Source organism: Equus asinus, chromosome 22, assembly GCF_041296235.1.
Source record: "Equus asinus isolate D_3611 breed Donkey chromosome 22, EquAss-T2T_v2, whole genome shotgun sequence".
Classification (NCBI taxonomy): domain Eukaryota; kingdom Metazoa; phylum Chordata; class Mammalia; order Perissodactyla; family Equidae; genus Equus; species Equus asinus.
The window spans coordinates 27,565,164-27,591,985 of NC_091811.1; the positions used below are offsets into that span (position 1 = coordinate 27,565,164).

The window sequence follows — 26,822 nt, forward strand, 5'->3', positions numbered from 1 at the left end:
CACTCAAATGCTAACTTGGAATTTCTACACCATTAATATTGATAAAAAGAATCAAATGGAAATGAGAGAGAGAGAATGTCTTTTATAGAAACCGGTTTTCTTGGTGGTCTTATCTTTCTTTGTGGTGGACGCAAATTCTTTATTATCGTTACTATTTGTGGTGTTACATAATACAGTATGCAATCATCAGTTTTCCCCATCAGATTATAAATAATTGTGTAATTGTGACATATTTCCTAATGCATAGCCTTTTCCACGGTAGTCTTTGAAGGCTCTTTTAAGAAGGTGATTCTTCAAAAACATGAGGTTGCTAAAGGGATAGAGAAATGAGGTTAGTTATAGAAGGTAAATGGGTGTGTGTTCAATTTACTGTGAGACCATCTATGTTATAGAGTGTCACTGGATGAAATTGAAATACATGTGCACCAGACACAATGTTTGGTGTTAGACACTCAAAGATGAATAAGATCATGACTACTCACAAAATAGTACAAGGGACAATTTTACCATGACTCCTTGATGAACTAAATACAAGTTCTTTAGTAGAGGTATATCCAAATGTCAGCTCTGTCTGGGGAGTTGGCATTGTTTTCATAAATGCTAACATTTAGGCTGGGTCTTAAAGTAGAAATTATTGTCAACCGGAAGAGAATGGACGGTGAGATCGAGGTAGAAGAGAGAGCATTTCAAAATAGAAGCAACAGAGGTGTCTCCCAGAATTTTAGATGGCTTGTTTTTTCTTTCTCTTTTTCTAACTTTTGTTATGTCACTGTTGGAATTTGTAATGCATTTTGAAAAACTCTCCTTTGAGGAAAGAATGGACTGTATCATATCAGCGTCTGTGTAGCATCTAGTAGATATTAATCTTGTCAGTAAGGGGGTAGTGATCAAGGATTCCTTTAAGCCCCAACATTAATTCACTTAAGTATTTATGAATCATTTGTTCTTCTGGACTGGGCACTCACAAATAAGTGTTGCTGTCAGAAGTGAGGCACGTGGTGTGGGTAACACAATACTTTCTTCCCCTATTGTTAGATATATCTGTGAAATGAATCAATACAAGCTCTTCTAGTTCCAAAGGTACTTGATTTTGCTTGAAGTGTGCCTTTTCTTGATTAGGCTTCCGTCAACAAGCTTATTTGTTTGTAGTTGTACGAAAAAGAAAATGTAAGCTCTGAAAGAGCTTTGATGCCAAATGATGAATATATCCTTTCAAGGACCACATTAAAAAATAGGTGAATTTATTTAAAAAAATCTAAAAAGTGTCTTCTTTCACCTTTAGACCTTAGCTGGATCTCCAAAGTACAAGTGAATCACCCAGCAGTTCTGAGGCGAGCACAGCAAGTCCAGGCTCGCAGAACCGTGAAAAAGGAGTGGCAAGTAAGGGTTCTTCTTGAGCATTCTGTTCCTGTATTTTCCAGTGCCTGGTCTCTTCCCTCAAGGCCACAATATTGAATTTCGCTCAAGATGCATCTAAACTTAAAAGATTGCAGCTATCCATGACTTATTTTAATAATTCATATATGATGGTGATGGGTGGGAGAAAGATAACACATTTATCCAAACAAGTTAAAAATCTTATCACTCTTGAGTGGCAAAGCCGCAAATGAATTTGAGCCATCTTTATTCATGAGTGAATTAAATGGTGGATTTTCTCAACACATTTATTCAGTTTCTTAGACATACCTTCTTGGATTGTCTTCTTTTTTAATTTTAAAACCGTGACATGTAAACCTGGTGTGTCCGCTGGTGAGGCCCTTAGGTATAAGAGTTGACCTTCTTTGACCATCATGTTTACCTTACTATTAATTTTCATAAATTATTTTTCAAACGATGTTTTTAGCATACTTGTGGTCAGCATATTCTTCAGTGTATGCTAACCAAAAACGTGCTATGCCTTGCAGGACTAAAAGGAATTCAGAGTTCATTTCACAAGTGAGGCAAAATATTTTGATTAGATCCTTTAGGGTGACGTTTCACATTTTACTCATCCTTGGAAATATTCTGATTGAAAAGATAAAAGAAAATTCATCAGAATGAGTTGTGAAATATGAATATTGTTTTAAAAATGGAATTGGATTCAATGGGAACAAAGAAAGAAGTTAGAGACTCTTTTTATAATGTCTTATCCCAGATCCCATGGCTGGAGATAGAAGGTAAGATAGCAACCCTCTTCTGAGTTCTCTCCTATCAGGGTAGCCATCGGGCTCCTTGTGGAGGAGATGAAGTCAGACATGGGGAGACTTGATCTATTAAAAGTTTTAATTTGAGATATCTATGAGAAAAAAATTTTTTAAGACTACTCTCCCCCCTTTTGTTTTATTCTTTGTAATGTTCATCTTGGTCACTCTTGAGCAATGTTTCTATCATAATCAAAATAATATGCCTCAGATCAGTATATATGTTAGATTTTAGCACACGTTTGTTGAATGATTTTTCTACTAACTGGGTTGGAGAGTAATGTTTTTTTAACTTTGCTTTTACTTTTCTTTGAACCAGGCTGCTTGGCTCCTGAAAGCTGTGACCTTTATAGACCTTACTACACTTTCAGGTGATGACACATCTTCCAACGTTCAGAGGCTCTGTTATAAAGCCAAGTATCCCATCCGGGAAGACCTCTTAAAAGCTTTAAATATGCATGATAAAGGTAATGTTGTTGTGTATAATCTATCTGGTGTTTACCTTCTTACGGTATTAATTACTAAATCTAAGAAGACTTAAGACAAGATTCAGCTGCTGAATTAATAGCAGCAATAAAATCCACGATAGAATTGTGTACGTAGACAAATGATTGAGATTCTTCTGTGAAGAACAGCAGAAAGAGAATCTGAGTCTCATTATTAGGCCATGTCTTTCCATCGTGGATTAAAGTTGCTGGTAGAGAGTTTCTTGCTTTTTCTTTCTAGTTCTTCAGTTTTGGAAATTTTTTATCTAGCGACTCTCAAATACTGATTCTGATTCCCTAGCCACATGTGAAAAAGCCAGTCTCATTACTTAATAATCACATCTCATACATAAAGTATTTTCTGTGAGTAAATGAAATACTTTTGAGAATAAAATGCAAATGGGAAGTATTGCATACTTGTATCTTAGGTTAGATCTTTTGAAAAAAGTTCTACTCGCTTAGTATACATGAAAGAAAGGACTTTCTAAAGTTGCTGTAAGTTTAGAACCTTAACATTTTAGAAATGGAGGACATCTTTAAGAGTCGATCCCTTTATTTTTAAATGAGGAAACTGAGACGTGGAAGGCTAAATGGTATTTCCAAGGCGACTTGCCTTGTTACTCACTGGTTTTAGGAGCCAGATCTTTCCATGAAGAGATGCTTCATGGTTCCTGAGTGCCTGTTTCTAATGAGTGCAGCTAGATATGTTGTGTTGGCCCAATGCAGTATTTTAGCCCAAATAAATTGTAGATAATTTATAGACCTAAAAATTCTGCAGTTTTTGAAAAATTTTTATTGTGTTTCTTTGGAGTTGATAGTAAAAACACCACCTATTTGTGATACTTAAAAGTAACAGCTTTGGGGGAGCAGGCTGAAAAAACAATTTTGCAGTAGGAGTCTTATGTTATTGCTTTGTTTGATAGTATCTATTTGATTTTTAGTTTTTATTTTTTTAAACTTAAGAGATTATTCCTCAAATGAGGGCTCCAGATTCAGATTTTATTATTTCTTGTAAAAGAGAGAATAGGATTAGTTAATTGTCATTTTGCTACACTACCCTGTAAACTTCACTTACATTTTGCTTCATCTGCTGTCTGTTTGAATGCTGTACAAATCTGGATTTTGTTATCTACATGAAATAAAATATTTTCATTGAGTCAAGGCCACCAGGTTTACTATTTAGGAATTTTTAAAAAGTGGTATTATGTTAACTGCAAAGAACAGCGTGTCACAGTTTTATTCTGACTGTAACGATGAGAAATGATCCATGTTGTCAAGAACTGGAAGGGAATATGCAAAGTAAAAATCTTTCAATTTGTTGCAGCATTTTAGGGGAATTATTTTTTCTCTCATTTTGATTTCTGCCAATGTTGTAGTGTAAATAATAATTAAAACATATTGTGCGAATTGAACTTCACATAAAGTAGGCTGTTGTGATTTCTTTCTTCATAGACATTACTACAGCTGCCGTTTGTGTTTATCCCGCCCGGGTGTGTGATGCAGTAAGAGCACTGAAGGCTGCAGGCTGTAATATTCCGGTGGCATCAGGTAAAATTTGTTGTGGCATTTATTGTTATTTTTCAGTGTTTCCAATTCTTCAACTCAGACACCTTGGGGTATTATATATAGTTTTATACTATGATTTTAATTAGTTTTATGTATTTAATTGCTTGTATTTATTCATTCTTTTAATGATTATTAATAGTCTTCTAAGTAGCAGGCATTATATTAATTTCCAAGAATACAGCACTGTATCCTTGTCCTTAAGGAAACTTAGTTGTTTAGGAGCTATGGGCAAGTTAAAAAATCATAATGCGGGATCTGTAGTATTATATGTATGTAAGGTGTGATAATAAAGATGTGCAGAAGGTACAGTGGTAACTCTGAGCAGGGAGCGATTTATTCTGCAGGGGTTGGTGACACTCAGAGAGTAGGAGAATGTTTCATAGAGGAGAGAAGTGAACTGGGTCTTAAATGATAAAGAGGAGTTTACAGTGTTGGTAAGATAGGGAATGGCGTTTTAGACAGAGGACCTAGCATGTGTGAAGGCACAGAAGCGTGTGCAGGGAACTGAAAGTGGTTTGCAGTTGTTGGATCTAAAGTAGGACAAAGGGGGAGCTCTGGGAATTGAAGCTGGAGAGGTAGATCAGGGCCACATAGGGAAACCATGCCCAGCTGGGCATCTGGGCTTTGTTCTGGTCATGGGGAAGATGCTGAAAGGCTTTAAGCAAAGGCATTTTATGATCAGCTCTGTCACATAGTACGTGAGGGGATGGTAGTGGACAAATTAGAGAGGAGTGAAATGGAGTTAGGGAGACTTATCATGGTCCATGTGGGAGATGATGAGAGCCCCCCTAAAAGCCTGGAAGTTAAAGAAGAAAGGCTATGTTCAAGAGTTATTGACTTAATGTAGACTCAGTAGGCCTTGGCATGAGGGAAAGAAAGTCTTAAAAGCTTCTGTGTAGCTATGTGTCTGTGTGTGTGTGTGTATGGTTGGATAGATAGATATAAAATTAGATTCAAATTAGATTCTACTTTTAAAAGATGTTAGAGGAATATCTTGGTGCTTTAAAAAAGGAATCTATAAAGATCATTAATTTATTTTATTAGGGATACATCAAAAGAAACATATTATACAGTATTTATGTACAACCTGTTTGTGAACATTCCCAAAGTATTTGACAGCTACACCTTTATCGACCTCAATTTTTAATCAGCCTCAGTTATTCAGCTTTTTCCTTATACAACAGGGAAATGCGCTTTCCTCTAAGGTAGTGGACCCAAGGAATTTAATAACATCAAGGAAACACAAAAGTTATCTTTAGACACGGGAATGGAATCGATGCACACGTAAAAATGTTAATACTTTTTAAAAAGTGTAGTTGTATTTTCGATTTCTTTTTATTTATGTTTGGCCCTGCTCTTCTCAACTCTGCCCCTGCCCCAATTTTGTGAACTAATTAGGTGCTTTTCTTCCTGCATTCTCTTCCCTTTATTCCCATCTGCTTGGCTGGTTGTTTTAAGATGCACAGTGGGAGAAACCTGTATTACAATTTGAGTACAACAGCTAAAAAATGTGTATGGTAAATCGAGAATACACTGATGGCCAACTTGATCAAGAGTAGGACCCACAATTAATTCGTGTGCATCAAGACAGGGCTACAGCGACTATTTTATGACTATCGGTGTGATAATAATATATTTTCTTAATTGCTATTTACTTAAAGTACCCTCATGAGCATCTCTGCAGCAACTTAATTTCAGGTCTTCCAGAGGATGTAATACTAATATCTATCCTAATGCCAAGAATATACGAGATAACATTTTGTCTCTTCAGACTTCACTTTGCAGGATATGCATGAAATTCTTAAGTAATTAATGCTTTGGTCTAAATGGTGACTTTTTGGTCTGAAATTGTTTGTTGAGATATTGACCAATTGAAATTTGTCTTCCTTCCTTTTTTCACTCTTTCTACTAGTGGCCACTGGCTTTCCAGCTGGACAGACTCATTTAAAAACAAGATTAGAAGAGATCAGATTGGCTGTGGAAGACGGAGCTTCCGAAATCGATGTAGTAATTAACAGGTCCTTGGTGCTGACAGGCCAGTGGGAAGGTAGGTGCATGTCCTTACTTATAAGGGAGACACAGTTCTTCCCTGGTGAATCAAAGGAGGATCTGGTAAGAGGCAGAATGTTTTGGAAGTCACTGCTCTAGATTACAAGTCACTAGATCAATGGGTGAGTCTAGAAGAAAACATGGTGAAGATTGTTTATCTTAGTGCCCCTCGTAAATCTAGGAAGTTGCCTACCTGCATGAACTTTTTAGATCCATTTGAGTGCTCAGGTGAATGGTTATTTCCATGCAGTAGGTTATTAACTTTTATTCTATTTTATACTGTTTTTTTAGTCAATACATAAATCAATCCTCAATACATATGATGGAGGAAATTTCCCTTTTCAATATTCATCTTTGTGGTTTTTGAGGATGTGGGATTATTAATCAGTCTGCTAAGTCTGTTTTCACTCCTATTATTCTTGTACATAGCTCCTGTGAATATTATTTCATATTTGCCTTTGAGATTTATGATTTACTATCACACTGATTACAATAAGGCATTGCCCATTCTGGTAACAAGGTGTTGTTTTTATAATTGGATATTAAAGAAATAGATTTTATGTCTGTCTTAAATATATTTTGTGTATGAGAGATCATTGATAGCTAAAATAAGTAGAACTCTCTATTTAAAAAAAATCATTGTAGGTAGTTTAAAAATTTCTAACAAAACTATAAGATAAAGCCAGACTATTAAATTGTCTCTTTAGATGTGTGAATATCAAATAAAAGGCATATTTTATTCTAATTATGGAGGTTATATCTGCTCACTGTTAAAAACAAAGATTCCAATTAGTAATAAAGGATGTGGATGTTCCACGTAATCTCACTCCCTAGAAATAACTCCTAATAACAGTGAATGCACAACTTTCCAGACTTTTCTCTCTTCATATAAACACAACTACAACTCCCAGCCTTTTTAAAAGTTTAAATAAAAAATAGGATTATATTTAATGTATTTTTCCTTAACCTACTTGTTGGACTTGCCAATATCTCTTGCTGTGACTCTTTCTATCCATCATTCAATCAACCCTGTTGTCTTTAAATCCTGATTTCATTTGTTTATCCATTAAGAATTGCTTTCATCAAGGGATGAATGGATAGAGATGTGGTATTTGTACACAATGGAATACTACTCAGCCATAAGAAATGAAATCTGGCCATTTGTGACAACTTGGATGGTCCTTGAGGGTATTATGCTGAGTGAAATTAGTCGAGGGAGAAAGTCAAATACTGTATGATCTCGCTCATAAGTAGAAGATAAAAACAACGACAAACACATAGCACTGGAGATTGGATTGGTGGTTACTATAGGGAAAGGCGGGTAGGGCAAAAGTGGTGATTGAGCTCACATGTGAGGGGATGGACTATAATTAGTTTTTGGGTGGTGAACATGGTGTAATCTATGCGGAATTTGAAATATATTACGATGTACATCTGAAAGCTATAAAATGTTATAATCCAATGTTACTGCAATTAAAAAAATAAAAAATTAAAAAACAAAGCAAAAAAAAGAATTGCTTTCAGTGATAGAGTAGCAAAGATTCAGTCAGTGGTTTAATTACTGAAGGATTAACTCTCTTATATAAAGTCTGGAAGTAGCTGTGTTCAGGGGGTGTTGTGCAGCCCCACAAAGTTCTTCCAGGCTACTTTTATCTTCCTCTTCCAGAGCCGGCACTCCATCAAGGGCACTCCATCGTCTAAGATGGCTTCTGAAGCTCCAGCCTTTACACTAATATTGTAGACAGCAGGACAGAAGGGCTCGTCCTATCCCAAAATCTCACACAAGGATTTTGCTTACATCTCATTAGCCCAAACTGAGTTACATGGCCATACTTGGCTGCAAGTGAAGCTGGAAAGTGTAGTCTTTTAGCTTGGAGTATTAGCTCCATTCTCATCTATTATTAATGAGTTAGATGGTATACATTTCTATGCCTAGATGGAAAGGAATGAGGGAAGAATACAGGCAGGGAAGAACAGTGTGCCATAACGAGCTAAACAGGATCTGACAGTAAAAAGCTAAACAGCAAAGGGCCAGGCAAAACAGCAATGACAAAAATGTTTAAATAAAAAGATATGCAAAATAAAAAAGCACAGCAGTCTGGACGTAAGCTGTGGGGCAAGTCATCTGAGATTTCAGTAGCTCCTGAGAGCATCACCTCATGTATAATGTGATAATACAATCACTGACGCAGCAGTTCTGATTGATCTAGAAAAAACGTAAGGCCATTCTCATTGCCTTACACTCATCAGTGCTCATCAACATTTTTAATCCTTCCTAGGTTTAAATTGTTGACAGTCCACAAATATCTTTTTGTGCTTTTAATTTTTGTTCCTTATGGTCTATATGTGTTTTGGCCAATTGCAATCATTCTTAAAAGGTTTATTTTAAATAGATATTCCTTGTCCCTATATATTAATTCTGCTTGTCTGCTTCTAGTCACAGATTTAAGTTAAGATTTACAGCTAGAGTAAGAGAAAAAAATGAGTAGGCATAATATTTAAAACAAATCTAGAAATGAACTCTATGTGATTTAGTTGGATAAAAAACTATATGCCCTTGATGTCTTTTATTAAGCAGTTGTAGAACTATATTTTATTTTATAACTTGTACTCTTGTCTTTAGAATACTACTAATATACTACTAATTGGAAAATACCATATAATAGGAGATGAGTTTTGATGTAATTGGCAATCCCTAATGGTTGTCTTTAAGAACTGATAATTTCCCCAAAACAGGCATTCATGCAAAATATAATAACACATCTTTGTCCTAGACCATACTTTTCTATTAACTCTTTTTTATGGTGTTAATAACTTCTCTACCCAAAACAAACTGAAAAGGGCCATTTAATACTAGAAATTTAATTCTAAATAGAAACTTTAATGACATAGGACATTTTCCGCTGCAGTAGGTTGTCTTAATTTTAGCTCTCAATCTGATTACGTATTGTATTTATCAGTGTCATATTTTAATATTAGCTGTTGACTAAAATAAGAGTCTAAAATTGATTTCTTGGTATTTGCTGATGGAAATGTCTGTTAGGCTGTTACCCATTCAAATCCAGGTCCCTCTGCTCTGTGCACTGAGGTGTGTAACACTGGTTAAAGCACACAGAACCCCATTTTTTAACCTGGCCATTCAGAGTGCATCCTCACCATTTCTCCTGGTCACAAGGCTCACAGGTTAGAGTGTGAACCCAAAGAGGAGACTGGAGAGGGCTTGTATTCTTCTTCTTGGGTTCTCCTTGGGGATGATTTAAAATCTTGACTCTCCTCGAACTTATAACTCTTCCACCCACTTGAGACTCCTTCTCTCTCAGCAGACAACCTACCTGCTACTTTGCAGAGAAAATAGAAACCATTAGACAGGAACTCCCTCCAGGTTCTTGCATCAGATCTGCTTTCCTTTGCTGCTTCCTTTTCTCCTTGTCCTAAGTCGAGTCCCTCGGCTATGCTGTGCTCTTGTCTTCTCCCACATTTTCAGAGGCGTTGCTCCACTTATTGGCCATTTTTTTCTCTTGTATCTTCAGCCTGCCTCTCTAGCAGCTAGTTCCCATCAGCATCTAAACAAACTTAAGCTTTTCTTATCCATTTAAAAAAGCTCACATGCCAGCATTCCCCCTCATCCCCAGTTAAGCCTTTTTTCCTGTTCTTAAGAGTTCTCTGTACTTGTTTCACTTGAATCCATTCTAACCAAGATATTAATGGCCACTCATTTCACCATGACCAGAGGATGCTGTTTAGTTGTTTATTTAACTTTACTGTTCAGCAGCATTTGACACAGTGGACCATTTCCTCCTTCTGGAAACACTCTCTTGTTATGGCCTTGGTGACCCTACATTCTTCAGCTTTTCCTCCATATTTCTGGTGACTCCTGCATCTTGTTTGCAAGCTCCTCTGTCATCCCTGAAGTGTTAGTGGTCTTCAGGTTCTCTCCCAAGAAACTCTCAAACTTCTCCTCAAGCTCTGCCCACTTTCCCTTGGAAACCTTGTCTCGCTGATTTCAGCTCTGTTCCCTATACTGAAGGCTACCAGACCTCCTGAACGCAGGCATCTGCCTCTGCCTGACTCCAGAACAAGTGTTCCCTTTCCCAACTAAACCATGTTGATTTTCATCAATCATTTTCATATAAGTAGACATTCAGAATCAGCAAATCTTGACCAAATCAGAGAATCTTGCCATTTTAGCAAGAAATCCATTAAAAAATATTTACATTTCCTTGACTTTATTAACACTTTCTATTATATAGTATTTAATTTTTTCTAGATCATTCAGGACTGTTGTGTCAGTGCTTGTATTATCGTGGAATAAGGTGATGCTCTCAGGAGCTACTGAAATCTCTAAAATGACTTGCCCCATAGCTAACAGTCCAGATTGCTGTGCTTTTTGGCTTCACATATCTTTTCATTTATTTAAACATTTTGGTTGTTGTTTTGCCTGGTCCTTTGCTGTTAAGCTTTTTACTGTCAGATCCTGTTTAGGTGGTTATGGCACCCTGTCCTTCCCTGCCGGTACTTCCCTCACTCCTTTCAATCTTGGCATAGAAATGTACATCATCTAACTTCAGGACAGTAATTTTTTGTTTTTTTGAGGAAGATTAGCCCTGAGCTAACTACTGCCAATCCTCCTCTTTTTGCTGAGGAAGACTGGCCCTGAGCTAACATCCGTGCCCATCTTCCTCTACTTTATATGTGGGATGCCTACCACAGCATGGCTTGTGAAGCCATGCCATGTCTGCACCCGGGATCTGAACCAGTGAACCCCGGGCCACCGAGAAGCGGAATGTGCAAACTTAACCTCTGGGCCATCGGGCCGGCCCCATCAGGACAGTAATTTTAACTGGATACGGTGTGAAATGTGTTGCTGGTTCTCAGAATTACCTGAAAAACATTTTCAAATTACTTGCCCCACCTCCTCTCCTCACAGAATCTAGCACATTGCCTTGAGTAAGTGTAATCTCAGAATTGGGGGTTGGGTATGAGGGAAAGATAGGCTCATACACTGTGAAAATTGTCCCGGGTGGTGTTGATATCACCCTCACCCCCCACCATCACCTAGAGCTGTAGAGAAGCACCAACTTGGAGCACCATTTTTTTTTAAACATACTTCTAGTACTTGTTTAGGTGCGGGACAATTGAAGCATTGTTGAATTTACGTATCAATTAGTTAGTACAAATTCTGTTTCCCATGTGTTTCTATTTATTTAGCCTATATCTGCAGTTAGCTGCAACAGGCGGCTTAAGGAATAAACTTACCCTGGTGAGTTTAGCTGCAAAGTACATCTATCTCTGTGCTCTGGGAAAAGGTCACTTCTCCTCTCCCTGGGAAGGCTGTGCTTGGGATGAAGATAGCAGCTTGAGGGGCGGTGCTGTGCTGGACTGAGAGAGAGGTGCAGGCACCTACCCAGCCAGCCAGCCAGATAGGCCAATCATCATTGGAGTCAGTCAGACCCAGAACTTACTCAGAATGAATACACTGAGGACTAACAAGGGAGGATAGCCCCGGGAGACCAGGAATAGTTGAGAGCAGAGTCTTTGCATTAGACAGACCTTGGTTGGAATCCTGGTGCTACCATTAATAAGTAACATAAGTGATTTTCACAGCAATTTCACTTGCTCTTGGACAAGTTACTTAACTTTTGTGCCTTCTGTTCCTTCTCTGTAAAGTAGGAATAATGGCATCTACTTCATGGAGTTGTAGTAGGGATTAAATTAGATAATGCATGTAAACTGATCATCCTATTGCTTGGTCCAGATGAATCCCTACATGCCAACTGCCATTTCTTCTCTTTTCCTACCTCCTCCTGGTGATGATAGTACGTTGTCAAGAGAAGTAACCATATAGCACGTGCATTGAGGAAATGAAGTGGAGCTCTAAAGACTTGGGTTTTAGTCTTTGTAATTTTGTTAATTTACATCTAGACCTTGGGCAAATTTCACTTCTCTCTGCCTCCATTTAAGTAAGCTACCCATGAGGGGCTAAGACTTAAAGATTTCTGCACTCCTTTAGAGCTGTTATGGCCTGTGATTTTATATTTGGTGTTTTCATTGTCTGTGAGTGTTATTCCCATGATTAAGTACTTGTAATACAGTATTTTTTAATGATGATAATTGAAGTTGACATCTAAGTTGCATTCCTTAAACAGTTCTTTGCAGAAAGCATTCACTAGAATGGGCTCATCATCTTGTAAATCTTACTGAGCAGGTTTTGGAAATTGAATGCGTTCCATGCTCTGTAAATATACAGGGGTGTTCATTTTCTACTTTTTATGACCTCTCTCTGCTGCATATATTTACCTGATATATTACCAGTGACATCAAAATGTTATCAGATTCTGCCTCGTTCAGGAATCTTCCAGTTCCTTGAGCTCAGGACCTAGAGCTGGCTTTACTAGTTTTTGGAAACCCATTCTACACTGGATCACCAGCAGACATGACTCCAAAGGTGGCTTCTTCTAGAAGTGATATTTTTCCAGGATAGTGTGTTCATTGTAGCAATTGGAAGTACTGTCTCCTGTATCCAGAGTCTCATGTACCTCTCACCTCCTTCATTTCTTCAGCCTTGAGTTGCTCTCCTAAACTTCCTTTATGCAATACATGCCTCATGGCTAGCAGGAATTTTAGGGTGAGAGAATGTAATATTTGGGCCAAAACCACAGTGTCTATCAGCATCTTTTATGCAAGTGGATCCTGAAAATCTTGAATCTGAGCAACAATTTATTTTTCTTATTTGCTTATTTTTACACAAGGATGGTGGAAAGAGTCTTAAAAGAAATTGGTATTTTTCTTTGTTTTGTAGAGCTGTTCATCATAATATCTTATGAGAAGAGCAATCTCTAAATATATAGACACTTTTTGGGGAAGGAATCACATAATCCATAAACTGTGCTTTCTCAGTTTTGGGGGTTGTTTATAACAGAAAAATTCTGGAGATACTTATGGCAGCTGTATGCTTTTATGGTTTTTGTTTTTATGCTATGATTCTTCAAAACTTCAAATACTATTGACAAAATGTATGTGTTTTATCTCCTGTAAGTCATTTTACTACCTGGTGTTTTAGCTCATCTCTGTTTTAGTCTTACAGGATTAATTAGTTGCCTTGGGTGGGTGAAAATTGTTCTTGAACATTTTGTGACTTTTTTAGTTTAAAAGGTTCTGTGTGATTTTATATTAAGTGTTTTATTGTACATATAATTATCTTGAGAGTTATTTTCAGGCCATTCTTGTGCAGTGTTGAATATCTTTCCGGTACTCAAAAAATAATTGCTTAGATATGTTCGTTAACAATTATTTTTTAAGTGCCTTTGAATAGCATGAAATATAAAAGGAAACCTACTTTATGACTTTTAGATAGGAAACATAGTCTTTAAACACTTTGGATTCTCTCTTAAATCATAATTTCTAAGCATGAAAGCTTTACTAATGTAGTTTTCTATGTCTATAGCAGTGTTTTTCCAGAAAACTTAACAGATAGCAATTAAGAATATACTTTCGAGGGACCAGCCCCATGGCCAAGTGGTTGGGTTTGCGTGCTCTGCTTCGGTGGCCCAGGGTTTCACTGGTTCAGATCCTGGTGCTGCTCATCAAGCCACGCTGAGGCGGCGTCCCACATGCCACAACTAGAAGGGCTCACGACTAAAATATACAACTGTGTACTGGGGGGCTTTGGGGCTTTTGTTTTTGGGGAAAAACAATAAAAAAAAGGAATATACTTTTAAGATTAAGAATATACTTTCCTTTTAGGTAGAAGCTGGAGAGAAATAAAATCATTTTAAATAGAAGTAAAATGCTATAAATACAAGTTCCTGCTGACATGGGGAGGCAGAAGGAACAGCCAGTTGTCAGCCTGTTTTGGCCGCTGGTTTGAAACAGATGCAGTACAACCCCCTCCCCTCCTTGGATCTACATTCTCATGCACACAGGCCTTTCCCAGTGTGGCTGTGTTCTCTGATTCCTGTCAGGGAACACTCCACCGGCACAGCCTCACTTGTTTTTCGGTTGGGAATGATGAGCAGAAGGTCAGGTCATGACCTCCATTTCTCCTCATCACTGTGGCAGTGGCAGGAGGGATGAGGGGGAACAGACAGGAGACAACTCCTCTGCTGCTTGTGCCACTATATTGATTAAGCATCTACCATGTAATATATCCTGGGTTTCTGGTACACCCACTTTCGCTACTTCTGAAAACCTCATTATAAGTCAAAACATTTGTTATCAGGTTTTTAACGTGACATCACCATGCCACCCACTTCTCTGGTGTATGTGTCTTGTTAAATTTTGCATTATTCTGACTAACTTGCAGTTGTGGAGTTTGAATTCCATTTTTATTTGTCAGTCATCTTTTATAATAGCCTTCCAAATTATTATTTTTCAAGTATGTGCAAGAATTATTCTTTCTTTCTTTTTTTAAATGGGGAATTTTCAGTTTCTGTAATTTTTAACAGCGAACATGTGTTACATGTGAGTGTGTGAGCAGAAAATTAAAAGGCTCTAGAGAATAAGGTCATGGTATATGCAAAGATTTAACCATAAGGACGTTTACTGCAGTATAGCAAAAACTCTGAACTTAAGTATCCAATAATAGAAAAATGATTGAATAAATTATTTATGACCATGCAATGGAACATTGTGCAGCCATTAAAAACTGTGCTGCACATGTGTATAGTGACAGATGGCAACTAGATTTTTGGTGGTAAACATAATGCAATGTATACAGAAGTTGAAATACAGTGATGTACGCTTGAAATTTATATAATGTTGTAAACCAGTGTTACCTCAAAAGAAAAAGGTTTTTCTAACAAGCTAAAAAAAAGTGCTGCAGACCAATATTTATTAATATGGAAAGATGTCTGTAATATATTGAGTGGAAAAAAGCAGGTTATAAAATAATATATACCATTTATAATCACGTTTCTTTTTTTTTTAAACACCATAGAATGGTTCATAACGTCAAAGCCCTCCCAAAAGGAAAATACCTAGATGCTAAATAAATTACAGCAACATATCAAACGTGTCTCTTTAACTTTTATTTTTGAATAGTTTTAAACTTACGGAAAAGTTGCAAAAATAGTACACAGAACTGTTTACTCTTCACTCAGATTCTCCAGTTATAAAATTCTACCCCATTTATCTTTTTGCCTTATCATTCTCATTCTCTCTCTTTTCTATTCTCTGTATTTGTGTGTGTGTATGCATATATATATGTATAATTTTCTGAATTATTTAAATTAAGTTGCAGACCTGTTGATCTATTGCTCGTAAATACTTCAGAGTGTATTTTCTAAAAACAAGGATACTCTTGTACATGCCACAGCACTCCATCAAAATTAGGAAATTAACATTGATATCATACTTCTGTTAAATCCACAGATTTTGTTCAAATTTTGCAGATTGTCTCAATAATGTTCTTTATTGGGTCTGGAACCAATTGTACGTCTCTTTAGTTTTCTTCAATCTGGGACAGTCCTCAATCTTTCCTTGGGTTTGCAGAATAGACACCTATTATTTTGTTAAATATATTTATTTATATTTAGTTTGGGTTTGTTTGATGTTTTCTCATGATTCAATTCAAGTTATATATTTTTGGCAGAAATACCATAGAAATTTTGCTCTATTCTTCTCAGTGCATTATTTCAGAAGTCTTAAGATGTTGATGTGTCCCATTATTGATGATGTTACTTTTTTACTTGGCTAAGACGGTTTCTGCCAAGTTTCTCTATTGTAAAGTTACTAAATATTTTTTATTTTAATAAATAATGTAGATTATGAATGGAGATATTTTGAGACTATGTTACTATCCTGTTCCTCATCTAGCTTTTATTTAGTAGTTTTAACATTCATTGATAATTCTTCAGTTGTTACTGATAGTTGCCAAATGGTGATTTCCTTTTTTCTTTTTTTTTTTTTTGAGGAAGATTAGCCCTGAGCTAACTACTGCCAATCCTCCTCTTTTTGCTGAGGAAGACTGGCCCTGAGCTAACATCCATGCCCATCTTCCTCTACTTTATTCGTGGGATGCCTGCCACAGCATGGCTTTTGCCAAGCAATGCCGTGTCTATACCCGGGTCTGAACCGGTGAACCCTGGGCTGCTGAGAAGCGGTATGTGCGAACTTAACCGGTGTGCCACAGGGCCGGCCCCATGATTTTCTAATTCCATCATTTCTTTTATACTTCTTAGTTGGCATTAACTTCCCTTCCCTCCCTTTCTTCCTTTCTGTTTGTAAGAACTCATGGATTCTTATTTTACTCAATTGGTTATAACCCATTACTATTCATGATTTATTTTGTTACTCAAGTTGCCCTAGATTTGCCAAGTGGGAGCTGCATCAGACTGCTTCCTCTATCATTTTTATCTTTCTCTTTTTTTGGTTGTCTATTTATTTATTTATTTTATAGATTGGCACCTGAGCTAGCATCTGTTGCCAATCTTCTTTTTTTTGCTGCTTCTTTTTCTCCTCAAAGCCCCCCAGGACATAGTTGTATATTGTAGTTGTGAGTGCCTCTGTTTGTGCTTTGTGGGACGCCGACTCAGCATGGCCTGATGAGTGGTGCCATGTCTGTGCCCAGGATCCAAACTGGCAAAACCCGGGGCTGCTGAAGTAGAGCAGGTGAACTTAACCACTTGGCCACAGGACCAACCCATATTTATTTATTTTTGTTGAGGTAACATTGGTTTATAACATTACATAAATTACAGGTATACATCATTATATTTCAATTTCTGTGTAGACTACATCATGTTCACCACCTAAAGACTAATTACCATCCATCATTATATACATTTTCCCCATCACCCCTTTTGCTCTCCTCCCTCCCCTCTTCTCCTCTGGTAATCACCAATCTAATCTCTGTATCTTTGTTTGTTTGTTGTTTTATTATCTTCCACTTATAAGTGAAATCATGCTGTATTTGATTTTCTCTGTCTGACTTCTTTACTTAGCATTATACCCTCACTGTCCATCCATGTTGTTGCAAATGGCAAGATTTCATCTTTTTAATGGCTGAGTAGTATTCCATTGTTTATGTATACCACATCTTCTTTATCCATTCATCCATTGATGGGCACCTGGGTTTTTTCCAAGTCCTGGCTATTGTGAATAATGCTGTAATGAATACAGGGGTGCAAATGTCTTTTTGATTTAGTATTTTCATGTTCTTTGTATAAATACCCAGAAGTGGAATAGCTGGATCATTGCTAGTTCTATTCTTAATTTTTTGAGTAATCTCCATATTGTTTTCCATAGTGGCTGCACCAGTTTACACTCCCACCGGCAGTGTATGAGGGTTCCCTTTTCTTTACATCTTCTCCAACACTTGTTGTTTACTCTGTCCTTTTGACATGTTTCCATTATTCTTTGAGAACTTCCTTGCATTCTTCTAAAAGATATTTCAGGCTTATCTTTGACTTTCTCTGCCCCAGCCCTGGAATCCACTATTTTTCCAAAAAGTTTTGCTTCCTTTTATCAAAGACTGTTATTTAGAAAGGACGATGTGGGTGCTGGGTGTACTCATTGCTGTAGGGATGTTATTATTTCTAGGCCTTCTCAGCGGACAGATCTAGGACATAGATGAATGTTCACTGTACACAATGCAAACGTAGAAAAACATATACATGTATATCTACTTATCTATCTATATTAGAACCACACTAATAACTTCCGTTACAAGCCAACATCACATGGTTTATTCTCACCCTCTCGCTTGCTATATTTATATCCCTCTTTCTTGTTAGTGAGAAATCTTGCTCCCATTATCCTCAGTATATTTACCTGTTTGATCAGTTTCCTCCTATGTAACAGTCTCTTGACCATGTGGACTGTCTGCCTGGCCCAGTACCGCATTCTCAGGCTGGTTGTGCTCCCAAAGTCCTCTAGAATTCCCAGCCAGTATGGGTGTCACTTGATTTCTGGCCTTGATCTGGCAGCGTGTGAGCCAACAGTTTCCCTAGGCCCCAGTGACATGCCAGTCCCCAGCTTCCTTGCACCTCCACGGCAATGTACGACTGAGTGCACCCTTGTACCCCCCTCTGGCTGAGAGCTCCCCCAAAGCAGAGTTCAAAATTGTCTTTCTGAATAACAAGAGGCTATTTGGTCTCAGTTATAACAGCTTACGCTTTTAGAGTAACTCAAGTTTATCTTTATTTTTAAATCTGCTTATTATTAACGGTGGATCTAAGGGAAAAATAATCATCTTCATAATCATTTGAAGAATTACTTTTACGTTTATTCCTAGAACTTGAGAGGAGTTTGAACTGTAAAAGCAAAGATCTTTTATCCAATCTTGAGGGAAAAAGTGAGGCTTGTAGAGGTTCAGTAACTTTCCTCAGTAACACAGCTAATTAATGGGCAAGCCAGTGCTGAGAATTCCTGATTCAGACATGCGAACTTCATGACAACACAGTGGCCTGTTCTCATCCCATCCAGAAGCCTAATAGAGCAATTGATAGATTATTTTTAGTATATTAAATCATAGAAAATTATTTTGTTTCCGAATTACCATGGAATTTTTCCTTTTTTTTTTTTCTGCTTTATCTCCCCAAACCGCCCCCCCGTACACAGTTGTATATCTTAGTTGTATGTCCTTCTAGTTGTGGGATGTGGGACGCCGCCTCAACATGGCCTGACGAGCAGTGCCATGTTTGTGCCCAGGATCTGAACCCTGGGCCGCCGCAGTGGAACGCGTGAACTTAACCACTTGGCCACGGAGCCGGGCCCTGGAATTTTTCCTTTGACTCAACTTTTTTTTTCCTAGAAGAATGAAATCAGATTATAATGCTCCTCTGTAGAGTTAGTAATTTGAACTAGATGGGAGTTGACATCCCTGTAGGTTCTGGGCTTTCAGTACTCTATTACTCAAAGTTCTTCACTTTGCTTCCTTGAGAATGCATTTTAACTACAGCGTGTGTGTACCTGCAGGTGTGCGTGTGTGCTGGGATAAAGGCAGAAGAGTCTGAGGAAGTAAAATAGTATTCAACTTCTGAAGACATGCATTCTGGTCCCTATTCTCCCTCTGACTAGTGATGAAATTTTAGGCAAGTCATTAATCTCTCCACATTTCACTTTTCACATCTGAAATGTGGAGGTGACTGCCAGCTGCCTCACAAGGGATGTTCAAATGATGTGTAGGAAACACTTTGAGCATCTTTGAAGGAAGACACTTTGAAAACTTACAGGATTTTTCATTCTTTTGAGTTATTATTCCTCATAAAGAATTATTTCAAACAAGAGATCTCTTGATCTTTTTACATCACCTGTAATTTCCTCCACACGTATAGTCCAGTGGCGATTATATAAATCTACATCCTGCTGCTATCCTTTCCTGCTAATGTCGGGGAAAATCTACCCATTGGTTTTCCCATTGTTTTGCTCATTTATATAGGAAGTAAAGTGACAGTTGAGTATGTTAAAGGACATCATGATTTGAGATTGACTGGGTTATGTTTCAGCCATCAAATCGCTTGGATGTGCATGTGTCATCTCTCTAGTTTCCAAGATGTCTAGCATTGGAATAAAGGTGCTCAAAACTACCTAGACACTGATAATGCTTCTTTGTGGCTTCTGTGGCTTGTGTTGGAGTGAAGCGGTCTATTTTTCTTATATGTAAGATCTGTAAATTCTAATTATGCCTTCACAAGTATTAAGACAGTGCTTGCTTTGTTTTGCTTTTTAAAGTTGTTTTTGCATTTCTGGAAGTAGGTGAGGAAAAATAACGGAAAACTAGTACTGAATGATTAAACACCTATAAATGCCTGTTGCTGTTCTAGTCACATGTATTATTTAGTCTTTACAAAAATATGTGAACAAACTGAGGCTCCCTAAGTAATTGGGCTCAGAAAAATTGAGTAATTCCTCCAAGTTTTCATAACTAGCAAGTAGCCAGAGCTGGCTTAGCCCAGGAGTCTGTGTTACCCAAAGGAGCATGGGCTCTGAGTTAAGAAAAAAAATTGTTTGTGAAATAGTAAACTTTTTTCCTCCGGACTGCTCTTCTAGTGCCCACAAAAGGTTGTATCTTATGTTCTTTAAGAAATGTAGAGCGTGGTGTCCCCTGCTTTCTCAGTCCCTCTGTTCTCTGAACCTAATAAGTAGTTAGCAGTAATAGTAATTGTACCACCACCACTGCTAGCAACAGGAAAACGAGTAGCTGACGTTCCTTGAGCATTAACTATGTGCCAGATACTGTCTTAGCACTTTATATGTATTCACCTATGTAATGCTTGAAATGACTCTGTGAGATGTCATTATAGATGAGGAAACTGAGACAAAGATTAAGAGTTAAGTAACTTGCCCCAATCAAACAACCAGTCAGGGTTAGAGCTGGGATATGAACCCAGGCATTCAGGGCACCCACACTATTATTGTTCATTATGCATAAGACTGCCTCAGTAAATACTTGTTATATTAGAGGTATGAGTTGAAAACTAAAGAAACCTGTTTGGATTCAGTTAAACTGAAAAGGGATTTATTAGTAGGATATAGAGTAGCTCACTGAATCAGGAAGCCTGGAGAAACAGGTTTGGAAAACAAGCAGGACCATGAAAGACTGGGAAGCAGAGAACACAGCCTGATTGTTCCATAGGAAGAGTTTGGTTACAGGACCACTGCTGGTGCCGCTCCCACTGGCCAGCACAGCTACCATGCTGGTGCCTGGTGGCTGCTGGGCCACTGGACTCTTGGATCTGCCATTGCTGATGCTGCAATGCTAGTGAAAATCTCTATTCCTTCATCTTTGCATCACTCAGCAAGATTCAAAGGCCCAGGTGAAGTATTCACTTGATGGAGCCCAGGCCATGTTTTAAAAGGCCAGATTTGGTATTCTTTTTTATTTAATTGTTCTGGTATACTCTGGGCCAAATGGTGACAGAAAGAAATGACAACTTTCCCAATTTTGAACTTTAAGGATTAATATATTTGCTCAGAAAAACTTGACCCTGTTATGTGGTGAAATAGGTCAGTAAAATGATTTGACAAGTTAGCAGTTAACAAGAAGGCACTGGTTTCAAGTTTGTCAAATTCAGTTAAGCTCTAAGTGACCATTTTTGGGCCACTCTGTTTGGATCCTGAATTAAAGAGCATAACTTCCAGGTGGCTGATAATTGAGTCAGAAAATACATCTGGTTTTTTTGGTTAATTTTAAATGTAGGTGAAGAAACTCACTGGATAGCAAAAGGTAATACTGTTTAGAAAAAAGGCAGTAGTTTTGTTCATAAATATGATCAGGACTGATGTTTTAAGAACTTTGTTATACAGGCCAAGACGCACTTTAACAAATGCTGTAATAAAATATTTTCAAGCCTTATTTGATGCTCACTCATTGTAAGCACCAATCCATATAGAAAATTTCAGTGCAGTACAAGGAGTTGGGACAGGATATGAAATAAAATTTGACTTTTATCACACAACCCTTAATGGAAACTCATTTTACTAGAATTCTGAACTTAGTAATGTTTCAACTTTTTGAGTACTTACAATATGCCAGGCAATGTGCAAAGTGCTTTGTATACATCCTCCCTTTTAATTCTTGTAATAACCCTATAAAGTAAATATTGTTATTGACACTTTAAGGGTGGAACTGAGGCTGAGAGAAATAACTTGCCTAAGGTCACACAGGAAGTGATAAAATTGGGTTTTAAATCCACGTTTGTCTGGCTCTTGATGGCAACACTGTACTGTGGAAGAAAAATCATTAATTAAATCAGAAGTTAACTGTGAATTAGCATTCGTGAATTTTTAGATCAAGAGATTTCCTTGTCACTTAAGAGAACAACTTTCTCTTTTTAGATTGAGTAACTCAAGAAATGTCATTCCATCCAAGATTCATTCTCTGGGTTAAAAGAATATAAATTGTTATTGCCATGTAGTGTTCTCCTGTTTGTCCTATTCTCACACGTGTTGTCATAGTGGGTGTATGGGTAAGATGTTTTCTCACATTTGAGGTAGGATGGGCAGGGTATGGCATCTCAGATCATCTGAAAACTACCGATTATTAGGGACGTGTGAACATATTCAATCCTTTCTTGAAAAGCCTTCTGAGGGTACCATCTCTCCATAGTGACAAACTCTAAACTTTACCAGGTGTCTTGTAATCAAATATTTGCCTTCATTTGTATTCAGTTTTCACTTTTGAGCTTCATTTTAAACTCAGGTTTTCTAGGGCTAGGAAGGCAAATTTTGTTCATTTTGTTATAACTTCCATGGTTTTGACTAAGTTTGCTGACATGAGACCAATTTTTAGTCTTTTATATGTATTTTCATAAACCTATGAATTATAGAACTCTCCTCTTAGCATTAAAAAATGGTTACTCTAACTCTAATCCTTATTATGAATGTTTCTTTCCTACAACTACTTCCTATGAAGCACACACACATACACAGGAAAGAAAAAGCCCTGATCTTAGTCCTCATATTGTAGCAATAGCCCAAGTTCAAGAAAGGAGTGTGGCCAACTCACTGCAGGGTAAGAGCCAAAATCCACTGGGGTCATTGACAAAAGACTGTGTTAAATAATTTTTCACAACTTTAATACTCATTACACTGATTTTGTTTACTAAAATTCTACTTTGAATATGAAATGTTTTCCCTTCATTTTATTTATTTATTTTGTTTTGTTATGTGTAAGTTTTTTTTTTTGGTATATATACTTTTTTTTTTTTTTAAATCAATCTGCTTTCAGGGTGCTATTTGGAGCCCCAGAAGGGTAGATGTGGTACTAGGGTCAGGTGTTAATAGGTTCAAGGCTGCTTCTCTGAATCCCTCTGCAGCTGACTGTGTCCACATACATCCAACCCTACCCGGACAGGCTCAACACTTTTTAGTCAGCTATATAGACACATACCCCGGCAGATAGTGGAGCAAGCTGTTATGTCTTTATTGTCATTAGCAGAGCTCTCAGGAAAGTCCTGCTTTGTATTCCAACAAGAGAACCTATTATGTGTGAATAGAAGAATTAATAAGGACCTGAGGATTCTGTTTTTTTTTTAGTTTGCGAAGTCGTCCACCCCTGTATGTATGGTAGATCAATTTCTTTTTTCTTATAAGTAACCATCGTGTGGAAGAGGTAGAAATTATTTGTAATTTGCATGTCATTATAATGATATTTTAAAAAGCTCTATGACTCTGGACCTCGGGCCAAGGCTTAGAACGAGTTTCATGGTAGCAAACTAAGCATTCCTTGTAACAGGATGTGAACTGCAACAGAATGCTCTAGGCGATATTAAATTGGGGGTGATTTTTAGAAAGTGACAAATGTTTCATGTTTCCTAAATCTGAGATGGGTTCTACCCGTTCTAAATGGCTGCCAAGTTATGTTATCACTTGCCTGCTTTTGTAACTGCCTCAATTATTTCCTTCCCCAGCCCTGTATGATGAGATCCGTCAGTTTCGCAAGGCCTGTGGGGAGGCTCATCTCAAAACCATCTTAGCAACAGGAGAACTTGGATCTCTTACTAATGTCTATAAAGCCAGTATGATAGCAATGATGGCAGGTAAGCAGTTTTTTAATATTCAAATGATGGTATATAGTGAATTGATGTTTTTAGGAGAAATAAGTAAGTGAAAGCATTTGGCTCTTAGCTAAAACTGCTAACCACTTGGAATTTTTTGTAGGAGGGGTCAGATATTTTGTGAATATGTGTACAATATGAAGTGGTCAAAAACTCTCGGCTTTCTTCCACATTTTTTTTTTGTGGCATTTCATTGCTGCAGTATCCTTGTAAAGCAGTAGATGGCTCTCTTGTTAGTGAATTGCCTTCTGTGTTATTCTTTGATTATTCATTCATCAACATATGTTAGACAGGAATTTCTTTAACTCTGACTTATTCTTCTCTGTGAATTTAAGCATTTGATTTTTCTCAGAGATGTATATCCATACTGTCCAAGGCAGCCTGTGCTTTTGTTTGTGTTTTTTTCTTTTTAAATGTAGTGCAGTATCATTGTTTGTTATACTTTGAAAGGTAGGTTGACTTATTCTTTATCTCCATGAACAGCTGTCTGTCTATTCGTACGTCCAAGCTTGAATCTGGGTGTCATGCTTGATCCCACCTTTTTCTCACCTTCGCATGAGTCAGTGAATGAGTCTTGAGAATTCTACCTCTTCCCCACATCTGATAGATCTTCTCGCCACTGTGGGTGCTGCTGTCTCCGGCCACTGTCATTGCCCACATGGATCACGTCAGCAGTCTCCTAACTAGTCCCTACTGTCTGTCTCTACTCTCGTCCCCTTCCAATCTGTTCTCCACGCTGTTGCCAGAATGCTCTCTTAAAATGCTAATTTGATTGTGGTATCGCTTGCTTAAAATCCTTCAGTGGCTTCCCTTCATCTTCAAGGTAAAATGTAAATTCCTTCAGCGTGATTTTACAAAGGTCCTCCCCAAGACCCTGCCTGTGCCTCTGCCATCTCCTCATTTTCCCTTCGCACCATATGCTCCCGCTATGTGAAATTACGTGTAGCCCTCTGCAGATGGCACCATCCAACCCTCCTGAGTTTCTGTACATGCTCTGCCCTTTGCCTTGAATGCCTTTGCCCAAATAACTCCGTAACATCTTTGGATTCAACACAAGTGTCACTCTTTTCAAGACTGTTTCCCTTACGCTGCCTCCTCTCTCACCACTTGGTTCGTTATCTCCTCTGTGCGCCCCTGTAGCATTCTGTTAAAGCCTCTTTCAGATAGCTTATCACACTAGACTGTGATTGAGGATTGAATTTCTGGGTGCCCTACTAGGGGCTCCATATTTGGTTGAGGATGTATGACTTCTTAGGTTAAATCTGGCACTCTATTGTAGTCACCCTTTAGATTTTTATACTCTGTGTATTTTCTGAATACTCTGTCAAATCTAGCATCAGTCCCTGGAATTCTACTGAAAATCAGCCCACTAGGCATTAATGATGCTATTGCTTTCATCACTGCTACTGTATCCAGAAGATCTCTGCTCTGGTTGTCTCATTTAGAGAAAATCGCTGAAAACCTAAGGATTAGGAGGATTGGAAAACTCTAAAGAGTGGGTCATCGGTTGCCATTTCAAAGGTCACAGTAACAGAAGACTCATTGTAACTCAGGAACTTGGGTAAAGCCCCTTCAAGTCTCAGGTAGACAAGTAGCCTCCCTTTTCACGCCTCTTGCTAGGACAAGACATTGTTAGCCCAGAATGCTGTGATCCAGGTCACAAGGAAAGTATATTCATTTTGGGAGGTCAACCAACCGTATCCTAATCATAGCACCTCCTGCTCATGATAGGAACATGGTATCAGGTCTTCATGCTTGGAAGTCTCTGTTCCTCCCTCCACCCCACCCAAACATAGAAAAGAATGGGACTAGAAGCATGCTTTCCCCCGTCTCTTCCTGTCTGCTTGTGTCCCTGTCCATGTTGTTGTTTCTCTCTTTTGTTTCTTCATTTAATCAGTGTCTATTGAGCACTTACGCTGAGTAATGTAACTTGCATTTGTGGTGTGCTTTACCAGATACTTTAAAATAATATTCCCTAGTCTTCACATCGGCCCTGTGGTTGATGAAGACACTTAAACAGTGACTTGTCTAAGGTCACAAAGCTAGTAGATCAAATATAGTCATCATTTGTACCCAGGTCTTCTGGCCCCAGGTTTATTGCTTTTTCAGTTGTAACACAGCTGTCTCCCAAGGCACCATGCTAGATCTTATGAATTAAAAATATAATTTTTGTGAGATATCATTAAATGAAAGCATCTAGTGCACTTCCTGGCTCATAGTTTATGTTTCTTATTCCATTAAGAAGGTATATAATAGAGGGGCCGGCCCGGTGGTGCAGTGGTTAAGTGCACACGTTCCGCTTTGGCGGCCCACGGTATGCCGGTTTGGATCCAGGTGCAGACATGGCACTGCTTGGCAGGCCATGCTGTGGCAGGCGTCCCACATATAAAGCAGAGGAAGATGGGCACGGATGTTAGCTCAGGGCCAGACTTCCTCAGCAAAAAGAGGAGGATTAGCAGCAGTTAGCTCAGGGCTAATCTTCCTCAAAAAATAAATAAATAAAAGATAATTTAAAAAAAGTGTATAATAGAAGTGAAGTAATTTTTGAAGAACTTTTAAAATTCTTAAAAGTTTCACACTAAATTCACATTGCTTCTTATTTCTATGGTATTGTTTTATTGCTTTTTTCTTAAAAATCAACTTCATTGAGGTAAATTTGCATTCAGTAAAGTCCAGGTGTTAAGTGTACCATGTGATGGATGAATTTTGACAGTTCGTGTGCTCCATCATCCCAGAAATATCATCTGCACCCCTTTGCAGTGAGTTCCACTTGTCTCACCCTCTGCCCCAGATGCAACCACTGATCTGAGTTTTATCACCATAGATTAGCTTTGCCAGTTTTAGAATATCGTGTAATTCTATCTTATGTACGATTTTGTGCTTGTCCCGCCCCAAGCATAATAGCCGTGAGATCTATTCATGTTGTTCTGTGTACATGGATTTTGCTTAGAAATATTCCATTATACAAATATACTGGGTTGCTAAATTTATTGGTATAAAGTTGTTTCTAATATTCTTTTATTAGTCTGCTGTCTATAGGGTCT

At 37.8% G+C, this 26,822-nt stretch overlaps 1 protein-coding gene across 2 annotated transcripts in view; it reads left to right on the forward strand.

Annotated features, from left to right (window-relative positions):
* Nucleotides 1–26,822, forward strand: part of DERA (deoxyribose-phosphate aldolase) — a 103,038-nt gene that overhangs the window by 34,520 nt on the left and 41,696 nt on the right. The window contains exons 2-6 of one of the 2 annotated variants that reach the window (XM_014834249.3): nucleotides 1,283–1,380; nucleotides 2,500–2,647; nucleotides 4,118–4,213; nucleotides 6,144–6,278; nucleotides 23,632–23,760. In XM_014834249.3, the coding sequence (XP_014689735.1) occupies nucleotides 1,283–1,380; nucleotides 2,500–2,647; nucleotides 4,118–4,213; nucleotides 6,144–6,278; nucleotides 23,632–23,760 (606 nt within the window). The remainder of the gene's footprint in view (nucleotides 1–1,282; nucleotides 1,381–2,499; nucleotides 2,648–4,117; nucleotides 4,214–6,143; nucleotides 6,279–23,631; nucleotides 23,761–26,822) is intronic. The other variant, XM_014834250.3, reaches the window with a different exon arrangement.